This window comes from Coturnix japonica, chromosome 28 (assembly GCF_054131305.1).
Source record: "Coturnix japonica strain WE chromosome 28, WE-NBRP24, whole genome shotgun sequence".
NCBI classification, from domain to species: domain Eukaryota; kingdom Metazoa; phylum Chordata; class Aves; order Galliformes; family Phasianidae; genus Coturnix; species Coturnix japonica.
Genome location: NC_140690.1, coordinates 6187246 through 6214080, shown reverse-complemented (window position 1 = coordinate 6214080; position 26835 = coordinate 6187246). Strand labels below are relative to the sequence as shown.

The 26835-nt window shown below is 44.6% G+C and overlaps 1 protein-coding gene and 1 long non-coding RNA gene across 2 annotated transcripts; both read left to right on the top strand.

The window, feature by feature from the left end:
* Positions 1-1403: 1403 nt before the first annotated feature.
* On the top strand, positions 1404-4506 carry LOC146756193 (obscurin-like protein 1). The gene is made up of 4 exons (XM_085524821.1): positions 1404-1455; positions 2635-2739; positions 3639-3908; positions 4484-4506. Exons 1-4 carry the CDS (start codon positions 1404-1406, stop codon positions 4504-4506), a joined length of 450 nt encoding a protein of 149 aa, XP_085380947.1.
* Positions 4507-12512: 8006 nt separating this feature from the next.
* On the top strand, positions 12513-13344 carry LOC146756192 (uncharacterized). The gene is made up of 3 exons (XR_014937558.1): positions 12513-12610; positions 12881-13007; positions 13205-13344. It is a non-coding gene; the product is annotated as an uncharacterized LOC146756192 (long non-coding RNA).
* Positions 13345-26835: the final 13491 nt, after the last annotated feature.

The following is a 26835-nucleotide window of genomic DNA, read 5'->3' as shown; positions in this document are numbered from 1 at the left end:
AGGACTTTCTCTGTCATCTAGTCTCATAGCAACACTTTTCTACATGTGCTTTTCCATCCAGGAATGAATTACTGCAACAAACCATAGGCAAGGAGGGTAACTTGTGCAGCTCTTGTAGTCAGCTGGTGTCTGCAGGGTTACAGTGCAAGAGCACACCAGGCATGCAAGGAGTGAGAAAAGGGGAGGTGTTTGAAGAGATCTGGTTACAAAATTTGAGTGACACAATTAGGTGGAAAATGCCAATAATCAGACTCATAAATGGCCTGGGTTGCAAAGGCCCACAGTGCTCATCCAGTTCCAGCCCCCTTCTTTCTATGTGCAGGGTTGCCAACCAGCAGCCCAGGCTGCCCAGAACCACATCCAGCCTGGCCTTGAATGCCTGCAGGGATGGAGCATCCACAGTCTCCTTGGGCAACCTGTTCTAGAGGGCCGTTCCCTTCTGATTTACTGGAAATGTAGAGAGACATCAGAAGAAAAAAAGATAAGATAGGAGGTTCAGCAGTGCATGCAGGTGTTCTAAATCTCATGTCCAAATCTGCTATCAGACTGCAAAATGTTTAGCTTTGTGATATGATGTGATATGATATGATATGATATGATATGATATGATGTGATATGATATGATATGACATGAAATGATATGTCTATCATTTCCCAAGGCAAAATAGAGGGGAAAGTATTTTCCTGTCTTAGTGAGGCATCACGATGCTCCCTGTGAAGTGCAAGTATAATGAAATCGGGCAACTGGAGTAAGCTCTGCAGCAGACTACAGCAAAACTGTGTGACTCTTGTGATGTCCCTGCAGAGAAAGAAGACGTGTTTACAGAGAAGGACAAGATACAAAAGGAGATTAAGGCTGCACCAACAGAAAATGCCACGCTGAGCTGCGAGGTGGCCCAGGAGAAGATGGAGGTGAAGTGGTACAAGGAGGGGAAACTGATCACCTGGAGCAAGAAGTTCAAGGTGGAGTCAGAGGGCAAACAGCGTCGGCTGGTGGTGAGCCAGGTGGAGAAGAAAGATGCAGGGGAGTACAGCTGCGAGGCTGCTGGCCAGAAACTCACCTTCAAGATTCATGTCACAGGTGAGACAGGTGTTGTCTGAAATACAGCAGAGAACAGTAAAGTAAAATCTAGTTTCTATTATACAGTGATCCAGTTGCAGTAGTCTGTGCTGAGGTTTTTTCCCTAGACTTGATTGCCTGGGTTTGTAGAAAGTATTTGGTTTTAGTATGGCACAAAGACCTGTTTCAGTCTGTCTGTAGAATAATAATTACTGATATATGTACAATGGAAGCAATATTCAAGATATTATTCAAATCTCTCCTGTGCCTGAGATCCCAAACTGTAATTCTTGTTCACCGAAACATTTGACTAAGATAAGTATGTGCAGTGAGGCTGGAGTGCATGTTGTACGTGCAGGCTTTCATGGTAGGAGAAGCAGAAACTTCTCCTAGTAGTACACTGCCTTTTTACTATGCCTTTATGTTGGAGGCTGCATCTGGATAGGTGAGTCTGCTCCTCACAGTAAGAGACCTGGTAGAGCTGACTATTCCCAGAGCTCAAAGTAAAATAGATATCTGCAAATCACACACAAAGAACAAAGGACTGCATTGGTGAGCATATTTCCTTTGTGTCTTTGACAGTCACAGTTGTGGCAATGGTAGATGCCATGAGGAGTCTGTTCAGGAAGCCAGGAGTACTGTTCTGGGTCATGAAAAGGCAGCCAGTGATTTGACTATCACATGTTTATGTGTTTTGATGTTTCACAGTGGGTCTGAAGTAAAAGGAACTCAGGTTTTGGTTGCCTGCAGGACAGATGTTCTTTTGGGTTCAAAATGTTTGCATAGTGACTTGCAACCATGGGACTGGTGTTCAAGGACCCTCTTGGTTCCTTCAGTTCCTAGGTTCTTTCTTGCCTAGATTTGACACTTTGTTTCAACAGAAGAGCTGATATTCTCTAGTGAAGGCTATTAGTTTGGGCACAAGTGGTAACCTAAACCTGTTCCAAGCTTTAAATACAAACCTGCAAGATGGTCTCATTTCAGTCCCTCAGTCAATACTTTTTCTTTTCTTCCCTCAGAGCCAAAACCTGTGTTTATAAACCAGGAGAAGGTGCAGAAAGAGCTGAGTGCTGCCCTGGCAGCAAGTGCCTCCCTCAGCTGTGAAGTAGCACAGGATCCAATCTAAGTAAAATGATCCAAGGATGGAAGACTGCTTGCCTCCTCCAGAAAGTTCAGAATGGAATCTGTGGGCAAAACACGGCGTCTGGTTGTGGAGCAGCTGGAGAAGAAAGATGCTGGAGAATACATCTGCGAGGCTGCTGGCCAGAAGATGACCTTCAAGTTGGAAACAACTGGTGAGCATTTGCTTTGGGAACACTAAGCAGCTTTGGTGGGATGTGGATGTGGGGGAATGGCTGGTTTCATTGACATGAGAGAACAGGCAATGATGCTGTGAAACCAGATGGATGATGCTCAGCCTGGCCATGTGCCTCAGAGCTGTTTGCTCAAGGAAGCCAAGTGTAGTTGTGGGGTTGCTCTCAAGAGCACAGTTTGGTAGGGATGAGTTGGCGGTTGGACTAGATGACCTTAGTGGTCTTTTCCAGCCTTAGTGACTCTGTGGTTCTCTGCTTCAGGAAAGACCTACTCGCTGACTTACACACGTGTCCAAGTCAAGGATGCCGCAGAAATAAAATCTGTAGCAGAAAAGGCAGAATCTCGTGCCCATCTTACAGTGAAAGGTAATTATGCTTCTGATGACGATTTTGCTTAAATTATCTTATGTTATAAACCAGCTAACATCCTTTGCTTTAATGTCAAGGAAGTTAAACACCACCATGACCTTTCACAGAAATAAAAGCTCCAACCTACCTGCCTTTCTGCCCACAAAATATCCAGCTTGTCTTTTGGGATTTACTTTGCTAAGTAAAACAGGCGATTTTCTTAGGAAGTTGATTTTCTACCTTTAGACTTCAGATTTGTGTTTGAACGTTGAGGGATAAAAACATAGCTTGAATTTTTCTTCATCTTCTCTGTATGTTTGAAATGAGCACAGGTTGTGTTTTTTTTTTAATATATACAATGTTAGGGTATATATATGATGTTAAGTGTGGTAAAGAAAAGGGAGACATTTGAGTTAGCACAGTACTCAAGAGTTCAGTCCCCAGCTTTGCCACTGTTACAATTATAAGGGCAAGAACATCCTGGAAAATGAATTTCTCCTAAGTAGAGTCATTTCATTTGAGCTACAGAGACCTTTACTAGGAGAAAACTTGTTGTTCAGAGCTACGTTGCTGTATTTAATCAAAGTAATTATCAATGTCTGTGTTTCACTGATCCTCTATTCCATTTCGTAATGCGAGGAGTTTGATATCGAGATGGGAAGGTCATGATTTGATTTGGATGTTGGACTGGGAATCAGAAGATCTGGGCTCTCTTCAGGTTGTCAGTCTTATTGTCTGACTTCTTAACAACTTTCCTTTCTTTCTACTACTTTTTTAATGATGTTTTAAGGCATTTTGAGCTGATAGGTGTAGTGTTCATGTGCAGTAATGCTGACATGAGTAAGTAGGGTGATAATGTATGGGTTTTTTATATTCCTTCTAAATCTCTGCTTTCTCTTGTTCCATCTTTCTTAAAGAGCAATCCATTAATCTAGTAAAGGAGCTGTGTGATGAGGATGTGACTGAGCCTGAAGAAGCCAAATTTGAATGCGAGATATCCATTCCTTCTATGAACCTTCCCAAGTGGTATCTGCGTGAAGAAATCTTACAGGCTGGCAGAAACTTGATTATGCAGCAAGAAGGCACCATCCACCGGCTGACCATACCGAAAACCACCACTGATATGACAGGCACCATTCAGTTCTCAATTGGCAAATCCAAATCCACAGCCAATCTGCTCATCAGAGGTAACGTATCCTGGCTTGATTTACATCATGAAGATGAAGAATTAATTACCATACAGTCTTCCTTCACTGGAGTCTTTGAAATATTGTGTGTTTTCTGGAGGGTCTGCTCCATTTCCTTTTAAAAGTCGTTGGACACTAAATAAGACAGCTGCATCTCAGTAAAAGATCTGTTTGAATAGTTGTGATGTGCTTACTATTCAGACCTACAGAGCTGAGGTTTTGTCCTTGGCTATACCAAAGAAGTCAAATCAGGTGGAATTAATTGTATTTCTGAACTAGACAAGTTTAAGTTTGGTAGCACCTAAATTTGATGCAGTTTGTCATTGATTTCATCTGAAGGAAACTTCCAGGCTTCTTATCTGCTGTTGTCCCCAGCGTAAGAGTCTCCATTCACATCCTAAAGTACTTGTTATATTTTCAACTCACTCTTATTTGAAAAAAAGCCTCAACTGGGAGCAATTTAATAAGCACAGAACAAGAGCTGGACCTTGCATTTCGTAGATAATATACAGTATTACTTTATAGAAATGTAGTCAATGGCATTCCCTATAGGCAATCGTTTGTTTTATCTTTAGAGTGGTTCAAAGAACAATTGTGAACATGGAATTAATTGGAATGGAATACACGCAAGAGACTTTCCTCTTCTTCCAATTGTCCTCATCCTTTCTTCTCTTCCACCCCTGTTTTGCAGATTACCATTTACAAATCACCAGGAAGTTGGAGGACAAGACAGCTTTGGAACGTCATTCTGTCATCCTGTCCTGTGACTTCAGGCCTTCTCCAAAGGTTGTGAAATGGTTCAAGGGCCACCCACCCATCGAGCCCTCTGAGAAGTACAAGATCAAGAGGGATAAGCATTCAGCAGAGCTCAAGATTATGAAGCTGAAGCCCGATGATGCTGGTGTGTACAAGTGCAAGGCAGAAATTGCAGACACTTAGGCCACGCTGACAGCTGAAGGTATGAGCATGGAGGGTGGCCTCTTCCATGTCCTATTTCACCTCAGATTTCTCTTCTTAAGGTTCTTATTTTTGTAACAGTTCACCTTGTTTCCCCACAGCTCGCAATGTAGAAGTGACGAAGCACCTGCATGATGTGGAAACTGAAGAAGAGAGCTCTGCTGTCTTCTCCTGCGAGCTGTCCCATGATGACGAGGACATGGAATGGTTCCTGAATGGCAACCTCCTTTACACCAACAATTGCAATGACATCAAGAACGTTGGCAGTTGCTGCACACTGACAATGAGTCAGGTTAAGCCTGAAGATGCTGGCCCAGTGACAGTGAAGTCAGACAAGGTGTCAGAAAGCGCGCGCCTGAAGGTGATAGGTGGGTCTGGTCACAACCCTCCTGGATGTAAGAGATGCTAAGGAGCTCCAGTTCATTCTATTGTGAAGCAATCCTGCTTCTAAAGCTCACCTCTCTGGGGTGACAAGTTATCAGGGGCTTTCTTCCAGTGGAAGGTTCCATTGCAGCAGATATCAACGAAGGAGGATGGTTTTGGTGTCCTGCCAAAGCATTCCATTGCTTTTTATCATCATTTTACTTAACACAAGAAGAGTTACAGGAGCAATCTTTTTACTGCTTCAGTGCCATGCAGTGTCAATGCTGTTGTCTCCAAGGATTTATGACTGCAGGGAGAGATCAGCTTATCCTCTTAATCCTGTGGCCTGCTGTATGAGCTCTGCTCCATGTGAGGGCAATGCCAGCTCTCCAGCTTTAGAAGAGCTGCATCCCAATAACTTCATATGATATCAGTCCCACCCACAGCAATGCAGGCTGTCCCTCCTGTTCCCTGTATTCTCCTACTGATTAGTTCAGAATTCCTTAAAGCGCATTCTGTCAAGAGACATGAAACCGCTTTAGGTTCTATATTGGTGTTGTCAGTACTGGTAAAGATTTATTGATCTCTCCTTAAAAAGCTGAAAGCAATTGGAAATGTCTCAACTTCTGTATCACGTTGTTCTGTTTTGCCTGTTTAATTGCAGAGAAGCCTGCTGTCTTCATGAAGTCCTTGGATGATGTTTTTGGTGAGGAGCGGGGTGTGATTAAATTGGAATGTGAAGTCTCTAAAGAGAAGGTCAAACCAGTGAGGAAAAAGGACGGTGATGTGCTCACTTCTGGCAACAAGTATGAGCTGGTACAGTCTGGAAAGACCCTATGTCTCCTTCTCCATGACCTCGAGAAGCCAGATGCAGGTTTCTATACCTGTGATGTTGCCAAGTCAAATGTCGGCGTTCAGGGTAAGTACTGTGGAAAGTGAAGGAGTGCTAAAAGCACATTCAGTGTGGTCACTATGTCTTACACCTATTCCTCCACGAGCCTTAATAGTTTCTACAATAGAACAGTATTTCTGCAATTTAGCGCAGTGATGTCTGGAAAATTCCCATTGCTTTTGAAGTAAATGTATCTCCTTTTGCCATGAAAATCACAAAAAACGTCAAGAATGTCCTGGAAATGTTTCCTTTCTAAACATCCCTAAAATGGAGAAATGGTTTGAACACCAGTAGGGGTAGGATGGTAACAAATTAGCTAATAGAAACATTTAATGTCTTGTCGTAGGCAAAACCCTTTTTCTCACGCAGCATCCTAGAGTTGTCCTCTCTGTTAGGTTTTTCCCTCTGTAGCTCATTGAATCTTCATTGTGCTCCATGGACTGAGCTGCTCTCCTTGTAGTTCTTCCAGAGCAAAGCCAAGAGATTCACGTCTCTTTTTTTTTATAGCTTTCTGGTAATTCTGAGTGGAGAATGTCTTAGAGAATACATCAGTGAGGAACACAGCCATGATCTGCAAATCCTGAGTTCAAACACCAGTACTGCTACTCATGTCAGTCACGAATGCCTTTTCTCCATCTAAACCTCATACTAACCTATCTCTTATCTTCCAGAGCTGAATATTGGCATTAGCAAACGGCTGAAAAACAATGAAATCCAGGAGGTGGAAGATTGCACTTTTGAATGCATTCTGTCCCATGAAAGCATTGATGAGTTCAAGTGGACACTGAATGGAAGCAGAGTGGAAAGTGGTGGGCGATTTAAAGCTTCTAACGTGGGTTGGTAAGAGACTCTCCTTATCAAAAGTGTGACTCCTACTGACTCTGGGGAAGTCGTTTTTATTGCCCGTGGTCTAACCTCCAAAGCCTCTCTATCTGTGAAAGGTAATGAGATGGGAGAGATTCTGGAGTCTGATTCCTTCAACTGTCTTCTGATAAGATTGTCATGAGAGCTAACTCATAATATGGTTAAAGTGAATAGCAACCTTCTACTTGAACCTTGAAGCACTGAGAATTTCTCTTAAAAATAAGTAAAAGGAGGAACCATTTGACACAAATGTGAGAACTACCCAAAGCACTGGGGTAGTGTTGGAAATGGGCATCTCACTACAGCTTGTTCCATTAACAGTAAATCAGGAATGATCTGTTGAGGGAACTGTGGGAGCAAATATCCTCTAAGTATAAGCTGAAGGGATGGCCTTCACATCATCTAGCTGTACAACAAATTCCTATCTAGAACATGTGCATCTGAGAGCATCATCTGAGGCTCCCAGTGTGATCAGTGGAGAGAAGGAAGAGGCAGTTTTCAGACATGGTTCATCATCCTCAATGGGGTAGATTTAAGAGAGAATTAATGGTGCCTGGAATTCTATTGTCTGTACTTTACAGATTACTGCTGGCTGTAGGATGGCGTCTGTTGCAAGTGCCTCTCTAACTTATCTCCAGCATGTAGATGCGTGTATTTTGAGAGAGGCATCCTACCCTAAGTGTATGTTACTCAAAAAGCATGTTTTCTTTCAGAAAAACCTACTGAGGTAACAAAACAGCTGGAGGATAAGACAGCAGCAGCAGGGCAGGACATCAGCCTGAGCCGTGAGCTGTCGAAACCAGATGTGAACATCAGGTGGTACAAGGATGGCAAAGCAATCAGAAAAAGCCAGAAGTACGACTTGCAGCAGGAGGGAACTGGGGCCATTCTGATCATCCATGACTCTACCGCCAAGGACAGCGGGGAGTACACCTGTGAGACAGAGGACTCTGAAACAAAAGCCAGGGTCACTGTGCAAGGTGAGTTGAAAAGCACACTGGGGATGGCATGTAGAGAAGTCGAGGTAAATATCTGCAGCCTGTGGGTGATGTTTTTCTCTTCTGTTTCCTTGAGCGGGATCAATTCTTAGTTTTCAGAAAATATGGTGGATTAAAATATTTTAGTTAAAATAATCTCTAAACTGAATGATAAATGGCATGAGAAAGCAAAGCTGAGAACTAAGCTCCAGAAGAGAAAACAAAGTCAAGTATGGCATATTTAGAGACAGGTGAAGAACACTTGAGCTCACTGAGGAGTACTAGCATACTCTGGAATGTCTCTTGGGCTCCCTACAGCACACATACTTGCTCTGGGGCATGTCTGGATGTCTGTAGAGCTAATTGCAGGGCCCTGAGAAACCTCTGGGGCACATTAGGGGGCACTGGTTTCCATGTGAGTGTTTCCAGGTTCCCAGAAGTCAACAGGGAAGCCTTTGGAGACCCCTTGGGAAGACTCAGTGGGGCCCTAGAGTGATGTAGCAGCTTGTGTTGGTTGCATCTGCTTGGCAGGGAAGCGAGTTCCCTGGTGGGAGCTGACTGACTGGGAGGTGATTCCCTTCGTTTAATTAATTTAATTACCTGGATTATAATTAAATAACACTGTTCAGCGTTCAATCAAGATTATATTTTTCCAAAGTACTGCAGTCGTGCATCTGTAGCAGCTTTCCTAAAATATATCAAGTTTATTCAAAATTCCAGTGATGCTCCTAAAGCACTTGAAGTGCATTTGAGGTGGCGAGTGACAAAACAGCTCTGAGAGAATCATCATCAAATCAGAACATTGGAACGGTAACTAATAGCAGAGATTCTGATAAGAATATTTAAATTTTCAAATTACCTTTTTCTAAAGTTGTATTTCACCAAGTTTCGTCAATATGCACACTGAAGAGCTGACTTGCTATGTTTCTTTTTATAAAAAATCATGTGTTACAATTGAGAAAAGAAGGTATAGCATGTAACATCCTCCAAGTAAAGTGCAGAAAACATTTCTTCACAGTTCCAATTAATGTCTTATGTTTTGTTCAGACTCACTAAATGATGTATTTCAGGGTACATCACATGGGAATATAAGAAGACTATTCAGAACAGGAGCTGCAGAGCAAGATGAACGGCATGTGAAGGTAAGGCCGGGAACCAAGGACACAGCTTTTGTGTCACTCAGCCACCTGTGGCAGAGGTCAGGATTTCAGCAGGGATTTCTGCAGACGTTCCTTGAACACCCCCAGGGTGGGTGACTCCACCACCTCCCTGGGCAGTCCATTCCAGTGCCTGGCCACCCTTTCTGAGAAGTAATATTTCCTAATGTCCAGCCTGAACCTCTCCTGCCGCAGCTTGAAAACATTCCCTCTAGTTCTATCAGTAATGACACGAGAGAAGAGGCCGACCCCCAGCTCACTGCAACCTCCCTTCAGGAAGTTATAGAGAGCAATGAGGTTTCCCCTGAGCCACCTCTTCTCCAGGCTGGACATTCCCATCTCCTGCAGCCTCTCCTCATATGGCCCCATTGTGCTCCAGACCCCTCACCAGCTTTGTTGCCCTTCTTTGAACACGTTCCAATGCCTCAGTGTCTTTTTCTCAGTGAGGGGCCACAAACTGGACGCAGAATTCGAGTTGTGGCCTCACCAGTGCTGAGTACAGGGGGACAGTCACCTCTCTGCTCCTGCTGGCGTCACTGTTTCTGATGCAAAATGTATGTAAGTGTCACATGTGTGACATCCTTCTTGATGGAGTTCTGTGACTGGAGTTCAATGGATTTGAGAGCTGACTTGAAGCCTGTGGGCATCACCCAGGAGTTGGGGTGAGAGGATGAGGTGTAGGAACAGGAACCTCTTTGGTCGTTATTAACTCCCAACTTTTTGGTCAGGAATCTCTGTGTGTTTCTTTATCATGTAAAGAACAGAGTCATTGTGCAGCTTGTGAATGAATTGATTCACGCCTGCTGATTGGTGCTGTTCTCTACAGGGAGCTGCAATGGAAATGGACACTTGTGGTCCACTGTCCAGCCCCCTCCCGTGTTGGATTTTCTGGGCTTTGAGACACGTCTTCCAGATGCACTTTGTGTTATTTCTGATGTGTTGACCTGTTGAGCTCCAGCCCCAAAGGAGGATTCAAGTACTACCATTGGGAATGTAGTATTTCTTGCTAAACAGAATTCGTGTGCACCCTTGTCTTTCGTCTGCACAAAGGATCTTGTAATCATCTCTGTCTGTGTTTCTTTTAGACCCAGAGATGGAGCAGAGAGGAACACAGACTTGGGTGAATCTTCATTCAGGAGCAGGGACACGTCATGCTCATCTGAGGTGTCTGGCTGACAGCAAGAGCAGATAGGTAAGTTTCATAGGGTCGCGTGCCCATTTTATTTTTTTTTTCATTCATGATGCATAGAGGCGTTCCCCAGACAAAGTGAGCATTTCTCAACTGGACTTTCTAGAAATGAGCTAGGCAGTGAAAATGGGTTTGAAGCATTCCTAAGAGCCCCGCAAGAGAATGCTGAGAGTTAATCTGGCACCCTCCTTTGGAAACGTCCGTTGTCTGTCAGCTCTTCAGCTGTGCCCTAACACCTCCCATTGCGCTGCCACACCAGGATAGAATTCCAAGCCCACACTGAGTCCTGGAATGTTGTGGTGCCGTGTTGGAATCAGATGTGACCACGTGGTCTTGGCTCCCCGCCTTTTGGGGGGTCATGGTGGACCAGGCTGTTGGCCGTTGGTGATGTCATAAGCGGCTGGAATGAGGGGAGGAGCGGTGCGTTCTGTGTTCCTTTGTGGGTGAGCTAGTGGTCGGAGTGGTTGATTGTCTTGTTGTTCTTGTGCCTTTTGTGCCGTTAGTTAGTTAGTTTTGTTAGTTAGTTAGCGTTGTTAGTTAGTTACTGTTGTTAGTTAGTGCCGTTAGTTAGTTAGTTCCGTTAGTTAGTTAGTGCCTTTAGTTAGTTAGTGCCGTTAGTTAGTTAGTGCCTTTAGTTAGTGGCTTTAGTTAGTATCTTTAGTGCTTTTTCTTCTCACCGTCGTGTGCAGCAGCTTGTAGGTAAGTTGAGCTGGCGTGGGATGGATGGGTGGGCAGTGAGGTGTTGAGAACTGCTGGCTGTTTGAGCTCACAGCACCGTATTGCTTACTCTTGACCATCAGACGTAATTTTCCCCGGTACACACGTTCCAAAGGGGGTATCAGTAAAGTTGGCACCTGTCCCGTGCTTCTTCCATTGTCTTTGCTCAGTAGTGGAAGCATTGTAAAGTTGCTGGGCGGACAGGCATCACGTAGCCTGAGACTCAGCATGTCTTGCAGCAAGTGGGTGGGACAGTTGTGCTGTGTGTGTTATTCCATGACTGTCTTAGCCCTGCTCACTGACCTGCTCTTTCTCTCTCCTCTCCTCACCCTCCGCCCACTGCCTCGGTGCAGCTTTTGCTCTCATTTCATCCGAGCAAAGCGACAAGGAACTGCTGCAGATAGCTTGAGGTGATCTCACTGCCAGGTACGTGCCATGTTTTGTCCCCCCGCATGGTTTTGCCGCAGGGTATGCGCGGGTAGCTCTGAAGAAGTCTGTCCATACTGTGCTGTGTGAATAGAGAAAACAGAAGTGTGTTTCTGCTCTGTTCCAGCTGTTCACACTTGCTGTGATGGGTGCTGCGTGCAGTGGGATCAGCCGTGAGCCTGAGTTGGCGGCGACGGAGGTACAGTATGAAGCTCTGGCCAGTCTTTTTTCCCTGTGTTGAGCCATTAGAAGGAGCTGCAGGTGTACTCTCCTGCAGGAAAGAATGGGCCAAAAAGGGCCTGGCCACTTGTCTGTGCCAGTGCCATTGCTGATCAGTCTGGGTAGAGAGAGATGCATCTTTGCATGGCCTGGCAATGCACGCCAGAAAGGGAAATAACTGTGATGAGACGTGCAGCTCCTTCTGAAGTGCTCCTGATAAGGACGGAGCGCATTTGCTGCAGCTTTCTTTGCAGATGTGCTCCTCACCTTGAAATCCTCCTGGTTTGTCCTCATCTCCTGACCACGGCCTGTGCTCTGTTTTGCAGGCTGATAACATGCGGGAGCCGCAGCTGGTGCGTGCTATGTCATCTTTAAACGTACCAGCGATTGCGGCAGCCCATGTTATTAGGAGCCACGTCGCCCAGGGGCCGGATGAGCTCTCTCTGGAGGTAAGCAGTTCCAGGCGTTCCTTGTTGTTGTGCACAGAATTAGTATAGAGTGTGAACGCCTCGGGAATACTCTCATATTTTGTGTCGTAGAAGAAGGCTTTTGTTTTAGCTGTGCTGAAGCTGGGATTGATGTTTCAATCTTTTGCAGGTTGGAGACATCGTGTGCATTGTTGATATGCCACCAAAGGAGATGAGCCCCTTTTGGAGAGGCAAGCGTGGCTTTGAGGTAGGCACACATTTTTGACTAGAGAGCACAGCTTCAGTAGAGTCGGGAATCTCCGGTTGGAGCTGCTCTGCCTGCACAGGATGGCTTCTGGATGCAAACAGTTGCCCTGTGTCGGTGTCAGAGGACCTTCCCTTTGGCTCTGGGCTTGGGCTAATGCCCACCTGTCTTTTTGTTCTTATTACAGGTTGGTTTTTTCCCTGGTGAGTGCGTGGAACTCATCAGGGGAAAACTGCCCGAGTCCATCCTACATTCGTTGCCAAAGCCAGGTGCGTATTTTACATTTGACAATGCGGGTTAGTAAAATGGGGTCTGAACGTGGCTTTCAGGGGGTTCATTAATGCCCGAGTTGAGCAAGCTTAGAAAGAGAACTGCATTAAGCTCCTTGGGCACCTCCAGGGATGGGGAAAATCCGTTCTTGCGTGTCTTTGTTGGGAACATGCTTTCTGTTGTTACGTGTTCTGTTGAATGTGTTGCACTCGGCCTCGTCCAACCGAGCCAGGGCTGAAATGAACTTGTTTTTTTGTTTTGTTGCGCAGAGCCAAAGAAACGGGGCAAGTTCATCTCCTGCCTTCGTTCCCTGTTGAAGGCCTGCCCCAGGAGAGCGAAGCAGCCTGAGCCTCCAACATTCTCGGGATCCATGTCCCTGCTTGACATCGTTGAGAGGTATTTAGCCAACAGGACTTGAGGGCTGAGCTGTAGGAATGGAAGCATCCTCTGCTGTTTGAAACAGAGCGCTTTTCTAAGCTGTGTTTCAGCAGAAACCAGGCATTGCCCGGAACAGGCAACTATTGGCAAGGGCTCGGTGCAGCTCTTCCCTCACCCTGCACCACGACTGACAGCATGCTCTGTTTTCTCTGCAGAATGAGTTCTCCCAGTAAGAGGGCAGAGTCAGCAGCTTGCAGTTGGCATTCCTGCTTCTGCCTGGGCAAACCATCCCCTGTGGCCAAACGCCAACTGCAGAGCAGTGCCAGGGAGCCCTCTGAAGCTGAAGTCTTGGTCCTGGCAGGTAAGCATGCAAATCCAGCTTTCAAATCACTGCTTGTCAGCAACACAGGTAGAATTCATGCTTTCAGTGGGCTTGTACATCCTTCTGGCATTCAAGCCTGTGCCTGACATCTTCAGTTGACCCCTGTCTTTCCCAAATGAGTCTCTTGTCAACACAAGAGCTGGACCTGCACGAGGATCACTTTCAAGACAGTGACACTGTTGCTAGAAGCCTATTTGCTTCTGCCCACCATCACTGCATAGCCAAATGTCAAGAACCTGTTTCATGATTCATCTTGTGAAACTTTGACACTAACTGCTGTGCGTCTACTCCTTCCTAGGTGACCCGAGCCCTTGTATATCTCCAAGACGCCAGGCATGTTACGATGCAGCATCCTGTGATTCCATCAATGAAGAACTGTTACTAAGCACAGGATGCTGCAGTTCAGATGAAAGCCTTCCGTATAACATCAGTTATAAAGAGAAGAATGCCATCATCGTTGAAGCTCTCGTTCATCCCATACCTGTTGAAGCTGCTGACCTGAGCCTGCCAGACTCCTCAGGCACCAGCCTGAACCGAGTGCCTTTCGAGGACAGCCCAGCCCAAGCACAGCACGAGTGCCCCGACAGCAGCACAACCATGCAGGCTCAGGTCAGCATTACAGAGGAGAAGCCAAACATCTTGGAGGGGGAGGTAGAATCAGGCCAAGAGTCCCAGGCTCCGGGCAACAGCACGACTTCTGAGACACTCTCGTCAGACAACAGAGAATGAGTCCCATCTTTCCTCCAGACCTCACACCCCCTCCTTTTTCCTATTGAATAAAGGCACGCTCGTGCTCAATCAACGCCTTGACTGAATTCTGAGTTTTCATTCGCAGAGATTGGGATGAGTACAAGAAACAGCAAGACAGCTCAGCTTGCAACGCTCTGGCTGTGGGTGCGTGCAGGGACACTGTAACCATACAGGGAAAGGCTTCCACTGCTTCCTCAAGCTGTAGTCCAGCCCTGCTACTGCTCTGTGGCACAAAGCCCTGAGGGATGTTCCATATTGTTAACCTAAGTGAAGCCAGCTTCATGCACTGTGTTTTGTTGTTGCTGGGTGAGAGGGGGATGCACGTTTGTGAGAAGATGACCATTGATGGATCTGCCACGAGTGTCCCTTCTGCCTCTAAGAATATGTCCTAAGTAGGATGTGAACACTGCTGGCCCTTCCTCATTGCACGTGCTTGGAGGATCTTCAGTTCTTGCACATTTCAGGATGTCTGTCAGTGACTACGAGGAAATTCTCAAGTACTAGGAATTCCATGAAACAGTTGGAACGGGTAAGTGTCATCTTTGTACAGAAACAGCACGCCTAACAGTCTGTCTCACCACTCTAGAATTAATCTGAGAATAGATTAACAGCTCTTGTCAGTTCTCTAAGTCAGGTTTCATTTGTATAAATTTGAAATTCGTTTCTTAAACCAGTTGGAAATTGTAATATTATATTAGAGAAGAATTCACACTCAACTTTAAGCATCTGTGTTTTGATTTGTAGGTGGTTTTGCCAAGGTAAATCTCGGGCGGCATCTTCTGTCTGGTGAAAAAGTTGCACTAAAAATCATGGAGAAAGTTACTGTAGGGGTAAGCCAAAAGGCATTTAAATATGATAATATCTTCTGTTGGAGTTGTGGAGTTCTCAAGAACACGGGGGCAGGTGGGATGGTACATACGAATGCAGCCTACTGGTCCCATTGCCTTTTGAAAGATGCTGTAGAGCTGGAAAAAGTTTAACAGAGCACCACAAATCTTGTTGCTGGTTGTTCAGAGGGCAGAATTCTCTGGCTTTAAAATGGAGGAAGTTATTACATCATTACATTACATTACATTATTGTTACATTATTACAGCAACTTTACCAAAATGCCAATGAAAATGCTGAATGTTTTACTTTTCATTTTTCACAGCTCTGTTTCAGAATTTCTATGGGAGTGATGTCAGTCATTGCTGAGTTGATGTTGAATTGTGTACTGTCCCATATGTGCTTGTTCTGTTCCACAGCAGTCAGATGTGGTACCTGGTATGTCACAGTAGTTAGCGATTTCATCGCTTGCTTTTATGGTCTCTTAAGGATGACTTGCCTCATGCTAAAACAGAAATTGATGCCATGAAGAACTGAAGTCATCAACATGTTTGCCCATTGGATCACGTAAGAGAGACATCAAAGAAATATTCATAGTCATAGAGGTAAGAAATAGTTTCTGCTTTCTGTGCTGTCTTTCTTACTTATCTTTCTCTGATACTCTCTAAATGCATTTTCAGATAACCTTATCTTACAGGGAAGCTGTTTGATTGCATTGTTTCTAAGGACCGCCTTTTGGAAGAGGAAGCTCCAGTCTTTTTTTGACAGACTGTTTCAGCAATTGCTTCTGTTCACAGTCAGGGTTATGCCCAGAGACCTCAAACCAGTGAGCCTGAACTGCAGTCAGTCTTCCATAAATAATAATGAATGTGTTTTTATTTTTCTGTTGGCAGAGAGAGTTACAGTACTCCACTCCATTCCAGTGGACTGCAGGAGAGAACTGAAGGGGGGAGAAGTAACACAAAGTAGAACTCATGGGTTGAGATAGAATTATGTACTGAGATAGAGAAAAGGATAATAGTTATGATGAATGCAAAAGCAATTGCTCACCACCTACCAATCAGTGTCCAGTTAGCCTCCTAGTAGTGGAAGAGATTTACATGAAGTTCTACCCCCTTCAAAACTCCTTCCACAATATGTCATATAGTATGGAATATCCTTTGGCCAGTTTAAGTCAGCTGTCCTAGTTCTGTTCCTTCTCACTTCCTTGGGCTCTCAGCTGAGATTGACTGTGGCTCTGTACAACGCTGCCTGGCAGCAACTGTAAGCATCACTGCGCTATCTCCATTGTTTCTCTAGAATGAAAACGTAGTATTATATCAGACACTGAAGAAGATAATTCAGTCCCAGCTGAAACTCAGACAATAACTTGTGCTTAGGATTCTTTCCCTACAGGAAATGTTAGATATTTATTGCTATGTGGTACTGTGTTCTGTAGCTGAGCTGGATTTTGTTATCCTTGAAGAAGTATCTTCCTCTGAAAGGGGAGTAAAACATGATGCTCCTAATGAGCGGAGCAGAGACACAGATCTGATCTGAGTGTTGGTTTCACATTTTTGTGATGCTCTTTGCTGCAGTTTGTATCTCGAGAGAAGCCCTTGTGGTGTCAGTCTGTTGTGTAACCTGCTCTAGTTTTGTGCCTCAAGGAAGAGTGATCCTTTAAACAAATGGTGGCTGGACAGAGGGTATGGGGTGAGATGCATTCCTCTGGCCCCATCCAATGGATTTTCTGTCACAAAGATCATTCTCCCCAGCTTCTCTTCTCTGAGTGGGAGCTTCAGCCCCCTGCACAGGCTGGAGGTTATCCATAGAACTTGCTTCAGAGTTTGTTTCAGGTTGTTATCCTTCCTGGCCAAAAACCAGATACAGTATTGTAGATGTGGTGCAATGAGTGTTGAAGCAGGAATGACTTGTCCTGGTCTGGTTGTGCTGCTTTTTAATGCAGCTGATGATCTTGTTGTACTTCTTTTCTGTCAGAGCACACTGCTGGCTTGCATTCAGCCTGTGGTCTCTCACCACTTGTCCTCCTAGTCCCCAGGTCCTTTCCAACAGATACAAGCTAGTATTTCCCACCTGGGATATTGGAAGATGGGAACTTGCCAGCAGTCAGTGAAGATCTCTGAGACAGCGAGAGCGAGCGAGCTTTGAGTAGACTGGGAACCACTGTCCACAGCAGGAAATAAGAGAAGAGAAAAGATGTTTCCTTGGGCATTTGGGTGGAAATCATTCCTGACTGCTTTCTCATCCACCGGGAAAATCTGCTGATTGACAATTTGAAGCTGATAGACTTTGGACTCTGTGCAAAGCCAAAGGTAAGAGGATGTGTTAAATCAAATACAATGTGCCCCCAAGTAATGCATGTTTGACCACCGTATGCAACAGGGGCTTGTCCAAACAAACTCTTTAAAATCAAGCTGTTTCTGTGGCTGACATGTCATTGCATCTTGTTTGGATTGGCCTGAACTGTATGAGAGTGGTTAACAGATTGCTCAGAAGCACAGGTAGATAATTTTCTCTAGCTAGACTCCCTGTTTTCATAGTCTAAGCTGTAGATAATCTTGTAGGTATATCACCTGTCTTATGCAAGGGTCTGTAATAGGAGCATGGGGTTGGTGTGCCTAAGGAACCCTCTAAGGAACTGCATGTAGGATGAGATTGTGGATAGAATAAAATGACTTTTGCAGGTGACGTACAAATCCTGTGATTGCATATGCTTGAACTGAATTGTTTCTTGATCTTCAAACTGATTTCCAGAATCCTTTATTAACATGTAAGATGGGTGCTGGTAAGAAAGAATGGGAAGACTGCCTTACTGATTCCAAGAGAATTACTTGTCCTCAAATGATTTTTCCTGGCCAAAGTTAGAGCCTCTCACAGGTAATCGAGACCAACAGGCTGTTGTTGCACAATCAACAGGCACAATCTAGATGATCAGCTGAGGAAAATAAAGCATCATGCCAAGGGTACTAGATAAGTGAGCAGCTTGAGATCTGCACATTTATGTGATACTCATGGTCTTAGACAATATTTGTTTAGTGAGGTCACATTGAATGAAAACAAAATCTAAGATTAATGAAAATATACAAAGGAGAAGAAGCCTCTGAGGCTTCTGAAGTGTTATGACCAGAAGACATAAACTCTGTTTTTGAAAGAGCAATTTGCTCTGTTAATTATCCATCATTTTTGTGCAGTCTATTTTGTCAGACTTGTCTTTAGCTTCCAAGTTGTATGTGAAGACTTGTTTGCACTGTAATGCACAATGTACGAAAAATTGAGAGATGAAAATGTGAAGAGTTTTTCTATCTTTGATTTCATGTCTGGAATTTTGGAACCCACTACTTGCAGTTGTTAATCTGTCCAAACTGGTCTGGTTTGCAATGCCCTCATACTTCTTGAATCGCTCTACTGTTAAAGGCAGAACAATTCCTACAAGTGCCATGGCCCCACTGTTGTTCTAATTCTTGTTTCTTTGTTTTCCACACACTGCTTTTCAAGCCTCCTTTTTCTTTACAGTCCAAGTGAGAATTGCACTGTGAGGTGTCTGAACCTTGTTGTGCCTCTATATAAAGAGAACAGCAGCAAAGCCTGACAGGTGACTGTGCTGACAGCTCTCGTAGCCAGTAACACGTAACTGTGCTAAATCCCTTGTGATGGCTTTGATTTAATTTTTGCCAGTGAAATCCTTGTAAAAGGAACTGCAGCAGTGTGATGAGCTAAGGTGAAGATGCTGGTTTTAGTAGTGCTCTAAGCTTAGTGGAAGGGCAATTGAATGAGGGTTATATGCTTTCTGTGGACAATAAGGTTGTGGTGCTGTTGGGGTGGGTCCAGAGGAGGGGCCACTGTGATGATCAGAGGGTTGGAGCAGCTCTCCTATGAGGAAAGGCTGGATTGTGGCTCTGGGCAGCCTGGTCTGGTGGTTGGCGACCCTGCACATAGCAGGGGGTTGGAACTGGATGATCTTTGAGATCCTTTTCAACCCAGGCCATTCTATGGCTGTACAGTTCCATACTGGAACAAATATAAAATGCTAACTATGTAAAACATGGAGTCAAACCTGTGTGATTTGTCCACACCAGGAGGTGATTAGAAAACAATTTTTTAAGCTACAAAGCTGCTTGCATGAAAGGAAAATAAAATAAAACTACAAGAAAAAGGGAAAACCTTTCTTCCTGAAAATAGGAAGAATAATGGACCTGACATGAAATTTGGGTGAAGCTGCCTGATTTTATGAAGCTATTCCCATTATTTTCTTGGTGCTGTGTTTCCCAAATGAGTGGTTTCTGGCTGTGCTGCAGCACCAGTCTGCATGTGAACATCAGCTCTATTCACCATCTGGGAAGATTAGGACTTCCCTTCTCCCACCAGCACCACTGAATTACAGTTACTCAGTGGTTAAACAAAGGAATCCTTAAAGAAGGGTTTACAGCTGTCGTGTTATCTGAAGTGCTTGGGGCATTCTGATGCTATTAAGCTCTATGTATTAACAAGTTCAAAAAGAAAAGGTAGGCATCTGATTGTTGTGCCAGTTTCTAAGTGATTTGGAAAACTGTACCACCCAACCACTCCTTCTGTTTGATGGAGGTGACAAAGCTCAGTTTAATTTCTGACTGCTGTTTAAATCCTGAAGCTGGAGCTGGTTCCTGGAGCAGAAAAAGCTCGGAAGCTGTCCCTCCTACAAGCAGGCACCTCTGAGCAAAATATGACATCTCCGTTTCTGATGATAAGGTCAGGAGATCTGATTCCAGCCTCTAGCTTTCAGCTTCATGCTATGTTAGTGGGACCTTTGGAATCTAGCACTGACCAACAGCAACTGACAGGCTGGTAACAGTGCACCCCAAAACAGTTATGTGTCTATTTATGTTATGAGGGAAAATTGCATTGCATTGAGATTTCCTATTTTTACTCTTTGCAGATCTAACTCGCTGCTGGAAGAATCCTGTACGCCTTGTTCACACCATTTTCAATGAGCTGGATGAGTCTGTTGTTGGCATTTTAATACCATTGACCAGGCAGGCAATACGTATGAAGTATTTGGCTCTCTCTACAGTCATGAATGTTTGAGTATCTTCAACATGTGGCTCATTGCTTCCATTTCAGGCTGCCCAGAGAAGCTGTGGGTGCCTGTCCTTGGTGTTGAAGGCGAGGTTGGATGGGTGATGGGCAGCCTGAGCTGGTTAGTGGGCAGCCAGCCCATGGCAGGGTGTTTAGAACTTAATGATCTTGAAGGTTTCTTCCAACCCAAGCCCTCCCGTGATCCTATGATTCTGTGATTTCATTCAGGTTTATTAAGATGAGATGAGTTCTCCTAAATGCGCTGTTCTCCATATGATTATAATTGGAGTCTTAAATTATAATTGGGTGACTTAAACCAGACTCCAAACTATTTGATGGCCAAAAGGAAATGAAATCAATCCTTTACTGTGTCAGTAGTCTGTAACTAGAGCCCATCAGGTAATTCCCAGCCTCCTGCCTGTATCAGTGGCTGCACACAGTGAAAAAGTCTGATGGGAATTTAACCTCTAAAATGTTCAGAAGCAACCATAGGGTGAATATATTCACTATGCAAATACCTGCAGGAATAAGCTTGTCATGTATGTCCTCAGGTAGCACAGTAGTTAATGGTGGGACTCAGTAGGTCATGCTGAAAGTTGAGTCTGCTGATCTTGAAGGTCTTTTCCAGCCTAAATGACCTTATGCTAATATTTCTGTATTTCTTTCTGTTCAGCTCCCAGAAAACCTCCCACCCAGCCCCCAGCTGACCCCGTGGTGAAAAATAAAACAGAAACCTCAGTGACGCTGGCATGGTCCCCTCCGAAGAAGGGCAATAAACTAACTGGCTTCACGTGGGTGAGGTGCCACGAGTCTCATGTCCCCGTCCCAGAGTTCACGGTGAGCAATCTGTCTGAAGAGGCTGATGATCAGTTCCGAGTGTCTGCAGTCAATGCGCATGGACAGAGCCCGTCTCTGGAATTCCCAGGGAGCGTGCACCTTGGTAAGCACAAAAACCCCAATGGAAATGGGTCAGTGTGAGCTGAGCAGCTGTGTTGGTTCCCTAAAGATGTTTCATTTGACTTGAAGGATAGTAGTGCATTAACACACCAAAGGCTTTCCTTTATTACTAGTTCTCCTGTCAACCTCCAGCTACCACTAAAGTGATACGAGTTCTGTTTCTGTGAGAGAGACATGAATATCCTTATCTTTTGATATCTCACATGTGCAAGAGGCAGAACTTTCTGTAACAGATCTTAAGCATAGAAGTGCTTCTTCCAGCACTCATGCAAAGGGAGAAGTAGAAATGTACCTATGATTTAATCTTCCATCTATAAATGAGATACCAGACTTGCATCTAAAGAGCATTAAGACATCCATGTTGTTCTTCCTCAGAACCAGTCCTGGCTGTGAAATCCCCCCTAACAGCTGGTGAAGCTGTTCCTGGAGGGGATGCCATGTTTACTACTGATCTTACAACAATGTGTTGCAGCACTTGGTACCTCAGTGGTAAAGTCTTACAGGAAAGCGAGACCTGCATCATCAAGAGAACCCAAACTACTCACAGCCTAATCATAAAGAACATCACCAAGAATGATGGTGGAGCAGAAGTGAAATTTGTTGCCGAAAATGTTGATGTCAGCACCAAGATGAGAGTGAGAGGTATTTGCTTTGATCCTTCTCCTTTCCTCTTACAGTCAAGGCATAGTTGCTGTGATCTGATGATTAGAACTGGGGCTGCAGGCATTCACTGCCTGTACCAAATACCTGAAATTGCATCCCATGGACTGATGTGAGTCCTGGTAATGACCTAAACATGATAGCACTGAGTGTAGGGTAAGCCAGTCTACCCAGCTGCTTGGTATCTGAACCAGATTGCTTCATGCCAGCTGATGAATGTCTGCAGTTCACAGGTATTGGCCAGTGCATTCAGTCACCAGGTTTACCACTGCATCACCATAGAGCAGTACTTTCAGCTCCAGGTTCAGACAGCCTTTCTGATTGCACTGGAATAGTTTAGAAGTAGGGGAGCAATCATTCCAATAATATCTCTATCAATCAGCTTTGCATGACAAAATAGAACAAATAAACATTCATGATGGGAGGACCTGTTTGTCATTGGGTGGAAACCTCTGCAGAAGCATGTTTAGAGCATTCTTAATCAGTAGAAGGAGATGTTTGGTTGATTTTTACTTAGTAAATCCGGCAAGAAGACCAAATGAAATATCTTGAATTGCTCAGCAGTGACACAATGATGAGTGCAGGAACAGAAGGTGATACTTTTTCAGAGATCTTGCAGCAAACATTGACCACGTTAGCCTGATCTAAATTGAAATAACGAGGCCTTTGCTCCTGACAGGTGCTGCAGTGAGATTTACCAATAAGAGCAAAGATGTAGAAAAGATCTCTGCTCGGCTGCGTGAGGAAGCCAAACTGCAGGCTGAGCTTTCAGACACAGGTGCTACTGTGGAGTGGATGAAGGATGGGAAGGAGCTCAAGGCCAGTGAAAAATATGAACTGCACATTGTGGGGAAGAAACACACCCTGAAAATTCACAACGTCTCAATGGATGATGCTGTAAGTTGTCAGTGCATCTGTGAGGGGGATAAAATGCATGAGTTTGCATGATGAGGCTCTTCATCATCTTCTGCTGGCTTGTCACCCTTGTTGATCCATGGAGAAACAAGAAAGGCCTAGAGTAGTGTATGCACTTTGGCATTGGAGAGCTTACTTAATTGCTTCTTCTCAAAGAACAAACTCCAGAGAGTCATGGAGACATCTCCAAACAGAATTGAATAATGGGACTAAATTGATGGAGAGCAGAACTTCCTGCCACGGCTTGTCAGCTAGTCTTAATTTTGCTTTTCTTCTCTCTGTCATGTTAGCATAATATTTCATACTGGCAGGTCTGCCCAAAGAATTAAATGAATTAGCTGATGGATGTTTCCATGTGCTTTGCACTGTAATGTGACTATCAAATGAGTAATCAATGCTGTTATTTTAAAATCTGTGTTGGCAAGCTGTAAGACAAGCAGCTGCTGTTGGTAGCTTGGTTACTGCAGAATCAGCTTTTGTGTATCTCATAGATAGGGAAGAGACCCTTAAGGGTCAACTAGTTGGACTCCCTTGCAATGAACAGGGGCACCGCAGCTCCATCAGGTGCTCTGAGCCCTGTCCATCCTGACTTTGAACATCCTCAGGCTCACAAATCTTATACCTATGCCACACACTCGCAGTATTTCACCATTCAGCATCACCACTTGTATCTTCTCTTGCTGTAAATCAGAGCGAGCTGGTGAATCATCTGCTGTGCGGGTCAGCTGTGTCTCTCCCATGGGCATCACGTGGCTGCTGGGAGGCTCTGAAGAGCTGCAGCCAGAGGTGTGTCACCCGCTGGGCCTCGTGCCCAAAGGAGCCCACAGGAAAGTGTTGTTGCAGTTTGTCATGCACTGCACTGCCATGAGACTTGACGTGCCAGACATCCTCTGACACGTGACCTCCTGCATCCAGGCAGGACATCTGAGACGTCTCCTTCAGCCTGACGTGGCTGCAGTTTCACACTGGTTTTACTAAGGAAGGAGAAGGCACGTGGATGAAACTCTTTTCCTGCTCTTCCTGGCATTAGCTCATAGTACAAGTAAAGCACTGTCAGGTCAAGCCTGGAGGAGTAATGCTTGTCACTGACCTGTTCCTGTTCAGGGTGGAGCTGGAGGGTATAATAACACAAGAAATTGTCATTGAAATTCAATATCTGTGAAATTCAGCTGGCTGCATTCACAGAACCTGGCGTTAAGATCTGTTTTCTGGTTTATTTCTTGAGCCTATTTTCCATAACCCAGTCCTCATTTATGAACCGAAGCTCTACTGAAAACCTTTCGCTGTGTATGCTCATGCTGCAGTGCAGCTCTTGTGACCTTTAACAGCACATTCAAGTTCCTCTGATCACAGGATCCTTAAGGTTGATTAAGACCCTCTAGTCCGACTGCTCACCCATCTCCACCAAGATGCTCACCATCAGCTAGCTAAAAACTCAGCAGAGATGATAGATCAAGCCCAACACTGGATTTGGGATGGCTAGAGATTCCTAAGATATTGAAGGATTGCTTGCAGGTGGTGTTGGCTCAGGTATTCACCCTGCATCCCACCTCCCGTTCTGTTTGGTTGAGAATCATGCATTCTGCAATTTCACTTTGTAATTCAAAGCCCCTTTCTTTATCTGTTAAAAAACTGACCTAAAACAAGCCGAGAAGACTCCGTTGGAACTGGTTGATGCAGAACAAAGGCATCCCCAAAGGACAAGTTGCACTGTTTGATGAACATTATTGGATGAGAGCTAAGCTAAGATTTAAAAAGTTCTGGGGCTGTCTCTGAGCATCAAATACAGAGGAAGCCTGCATGATTCCCTGAGAATGGATACCTCCTACTTTGGTGTAGGGTGAAGGGAACACTAGCAGTAACTCCTATCACAAAATGTCACATGGCTCAGACTAAAAAGCCATCAAGAGGGCTTAATTAGGAGCACCAAATGGTCACAAGATGGTCTTAGGGCAGGGAAGTAATCTATCTACGTGACATTGATTGATGCTATTAGTTCTTCACAGCTTGACTCTAGAGGGACTGTTCTTCTTTGGTCACCTAGTTTTAAAGAATAGATGACTCCTGTCTATTACAATTTTTAACTCATTATTTGTTCACTGATGCCATAAATGTGCCTGGCATAGCAATTGGCCTTGGTATATTCAGTGACTGAAAGCAACAGTTGTTGCTCTAAGAAATGCAATGCTAAGCTAGGTCTGCCTGTAGCTGACAGCCATCAGCTTGCTCCTCAGGCAGGTTCTGTCTGGATGGAATGAAGGGCATGAAATACTGATGTGCTCTTCAAACGCTGCTTGTTAGCTTAGAGACAAGGTGTTGAATAGGTTTGTTCATGCATTGCAAACACGTTACTTAGCTGCCTTCATTTTAGCTTCAGAAGAACGTGTGCAGAATACAGAACTGATTAAAAGAAATAAGAACTGTCTGCATAGAACTTACTCTTTCCTTACACAGGATAATCAAGCACACGTTTGTATGTGAGTACCTCCAGAGGTGAAACTCAATCACCCAAATGTAATGAGCAGAGACATTACAATCAGTTCTAACTGTATCTTCATGCTGTGCTGAATAAGCCTGAGTCAGGATGTAAACCACTTTCTATTTTTTTCTTCAGATGAAGCCATTAATGTTGTCAGCAAGCCCAAAACCACTTCAGAAATATCAGTCAGTCCTTCTGAAGACCTGGAGCTGGTGTGTGAGGTGTCAGCTGCAAGCGGAGCTGTCGTATGGAAGAAAGATGAAACAGAGGTGAAGCAGGATCAGAGGACAACCATCATCTCCAAGGGGACGCACCGCAAGCTCATGGTCAAAAATGTGACTCTGAAAGACCAAGGGAGCTACAGCTGTGAAACAAAAGATGACAAAGCAACATTCCAAGTGAAAGTCAGAGGTGAGAAAATGCTTGGAATCCCAGAGATAAAGGAACGCTTCATTTTGTGTGTCTTGCATTTGGAGGATCAACTGACAGCCTCTCTGGTGCAAAACATTTTGGCTCTAGGACTTTCTTGGTCATCTAGTATCATTGCAACACTTTTCTACATGTGATTTACATCCAGGAATGAATTACTGCAACAAAGGGGAGTACAGCTGCGAGGCTGCTGGCTAGAAACTCACCTTCAAGATTCATGTAACTGGTAGGAAACACATTTTGGTTGATATTCTTTGATTATTCCCTAGTCTGGCTGTGGAAACGTCTGTGTGAACGTGTCCTCTTTATTCTGCCATGAAACTGTTTTGAGAAGGATGAAAAGAAATGCTTACAAACGTGCAGCTAAAATGATTATTTGTTTTTAACAATATTTCATCCAGCTCTTCCCCTACAATTACTTTTATCATCAGCTGTCCATGGATGTCCAACTGTGATTTGTACAATGTGCAACACTGCTCTACCAGTTGATATTTCAACAGTACTATTTACACAGACGTCCTTTTCTGCTCCAAATCCACACCAGCCATGGGAGAGGGAGTAGGTGAGCATCTTCCTCCATTAGCTTGATCTAAATCTGACAGCTTCATCCAATCCAGGGCTTCTCCAAGACCTTTGAAAATTCTGTTACTGTTGAGGAGACAGCAGGCTTCTGGGCTTAGGTTAGAATATGGTGCCCTGTTGATGGGTCCTGAGAGTGTCCAAGCCTTACATGGAGAAAACCATCACTGCTCTTAAGATGTTTTGCAAGCAGGTGAAACTTGATTGAAGTGTGGCAGTGATGCTTTCTGAGATCTCTGGCCCCTAGTTTTTCTAGGCTTTTTGTTTGCCTCTTAAGATACAGTGAGCTGCTCTTAATTGTGGCTGTGTCCTTTGCCACGAGCATACCACTGAGCACACAGTTATTTTGAGCTCCTCTTCTTCCAGTGGCTCGGATGAGCAATTCTGAGAGATATGCAGAATGGGGATGGCTGTGCTGCTGCTTCCTTTTCTGTCTTAGCTGTGGTTTTCCCTTGCAGGGCACAGTTCTCTGCCTGGGCCCAAGTCTGTGTGGGTCTCTCCATCCACAAAGCTGCTCACCGTGCAGGCGGCACAGGCTGAGAGGAGAGGCCAGAGCAGCTCTCCTGTTGCAACACGGAGCAGCAAGATACAAGTGGAGGAAGGGCCTGCAGCTGTACTGAGGAACTTCAACGCAATCATTGATTTTCCATCTGAAAGATAAAGAAAGAGGAATTCCCTTTCCAGCCCCTACCATCATTGTTCGGATGATTTTTATTGGTTTATTTTTTGTCCATTATATCTTTGAGGATTCAACTAACACACAGTTGCCCTATGGCCTCAGTGGAGCCACACAAGGTGCCTTTCCTTCCTGGTTGGG

What these genes read in the sequence shown, in the direction of transcription:
- LOC146756193 (XM_085524821.1), top strand. Translation starts at nt 1,404, where the DNA reads ATGTTGTACGTGCAGGCTTTCATGGTAGGAGAAGCAGAAACTTCTCCT. An exon ending in AGCAGAAACTTCTCCTAGTA is followed by an intron (nt 1,456 to 2,634) that starts GTACACTGCCTT and finishes TCTCTGCTTCAG; the next exon opens with GAAAGACCTACTCGCTGACT. An exon ending in AGCCAATCTGCTCATCAGAG is followed by an intron (nt 3,909 to 4,483) that starts GTAACGTATCCT and finishes TTTTATCTTTAG; the next exon opens with AGTGGTTCAAAGAACAATTG.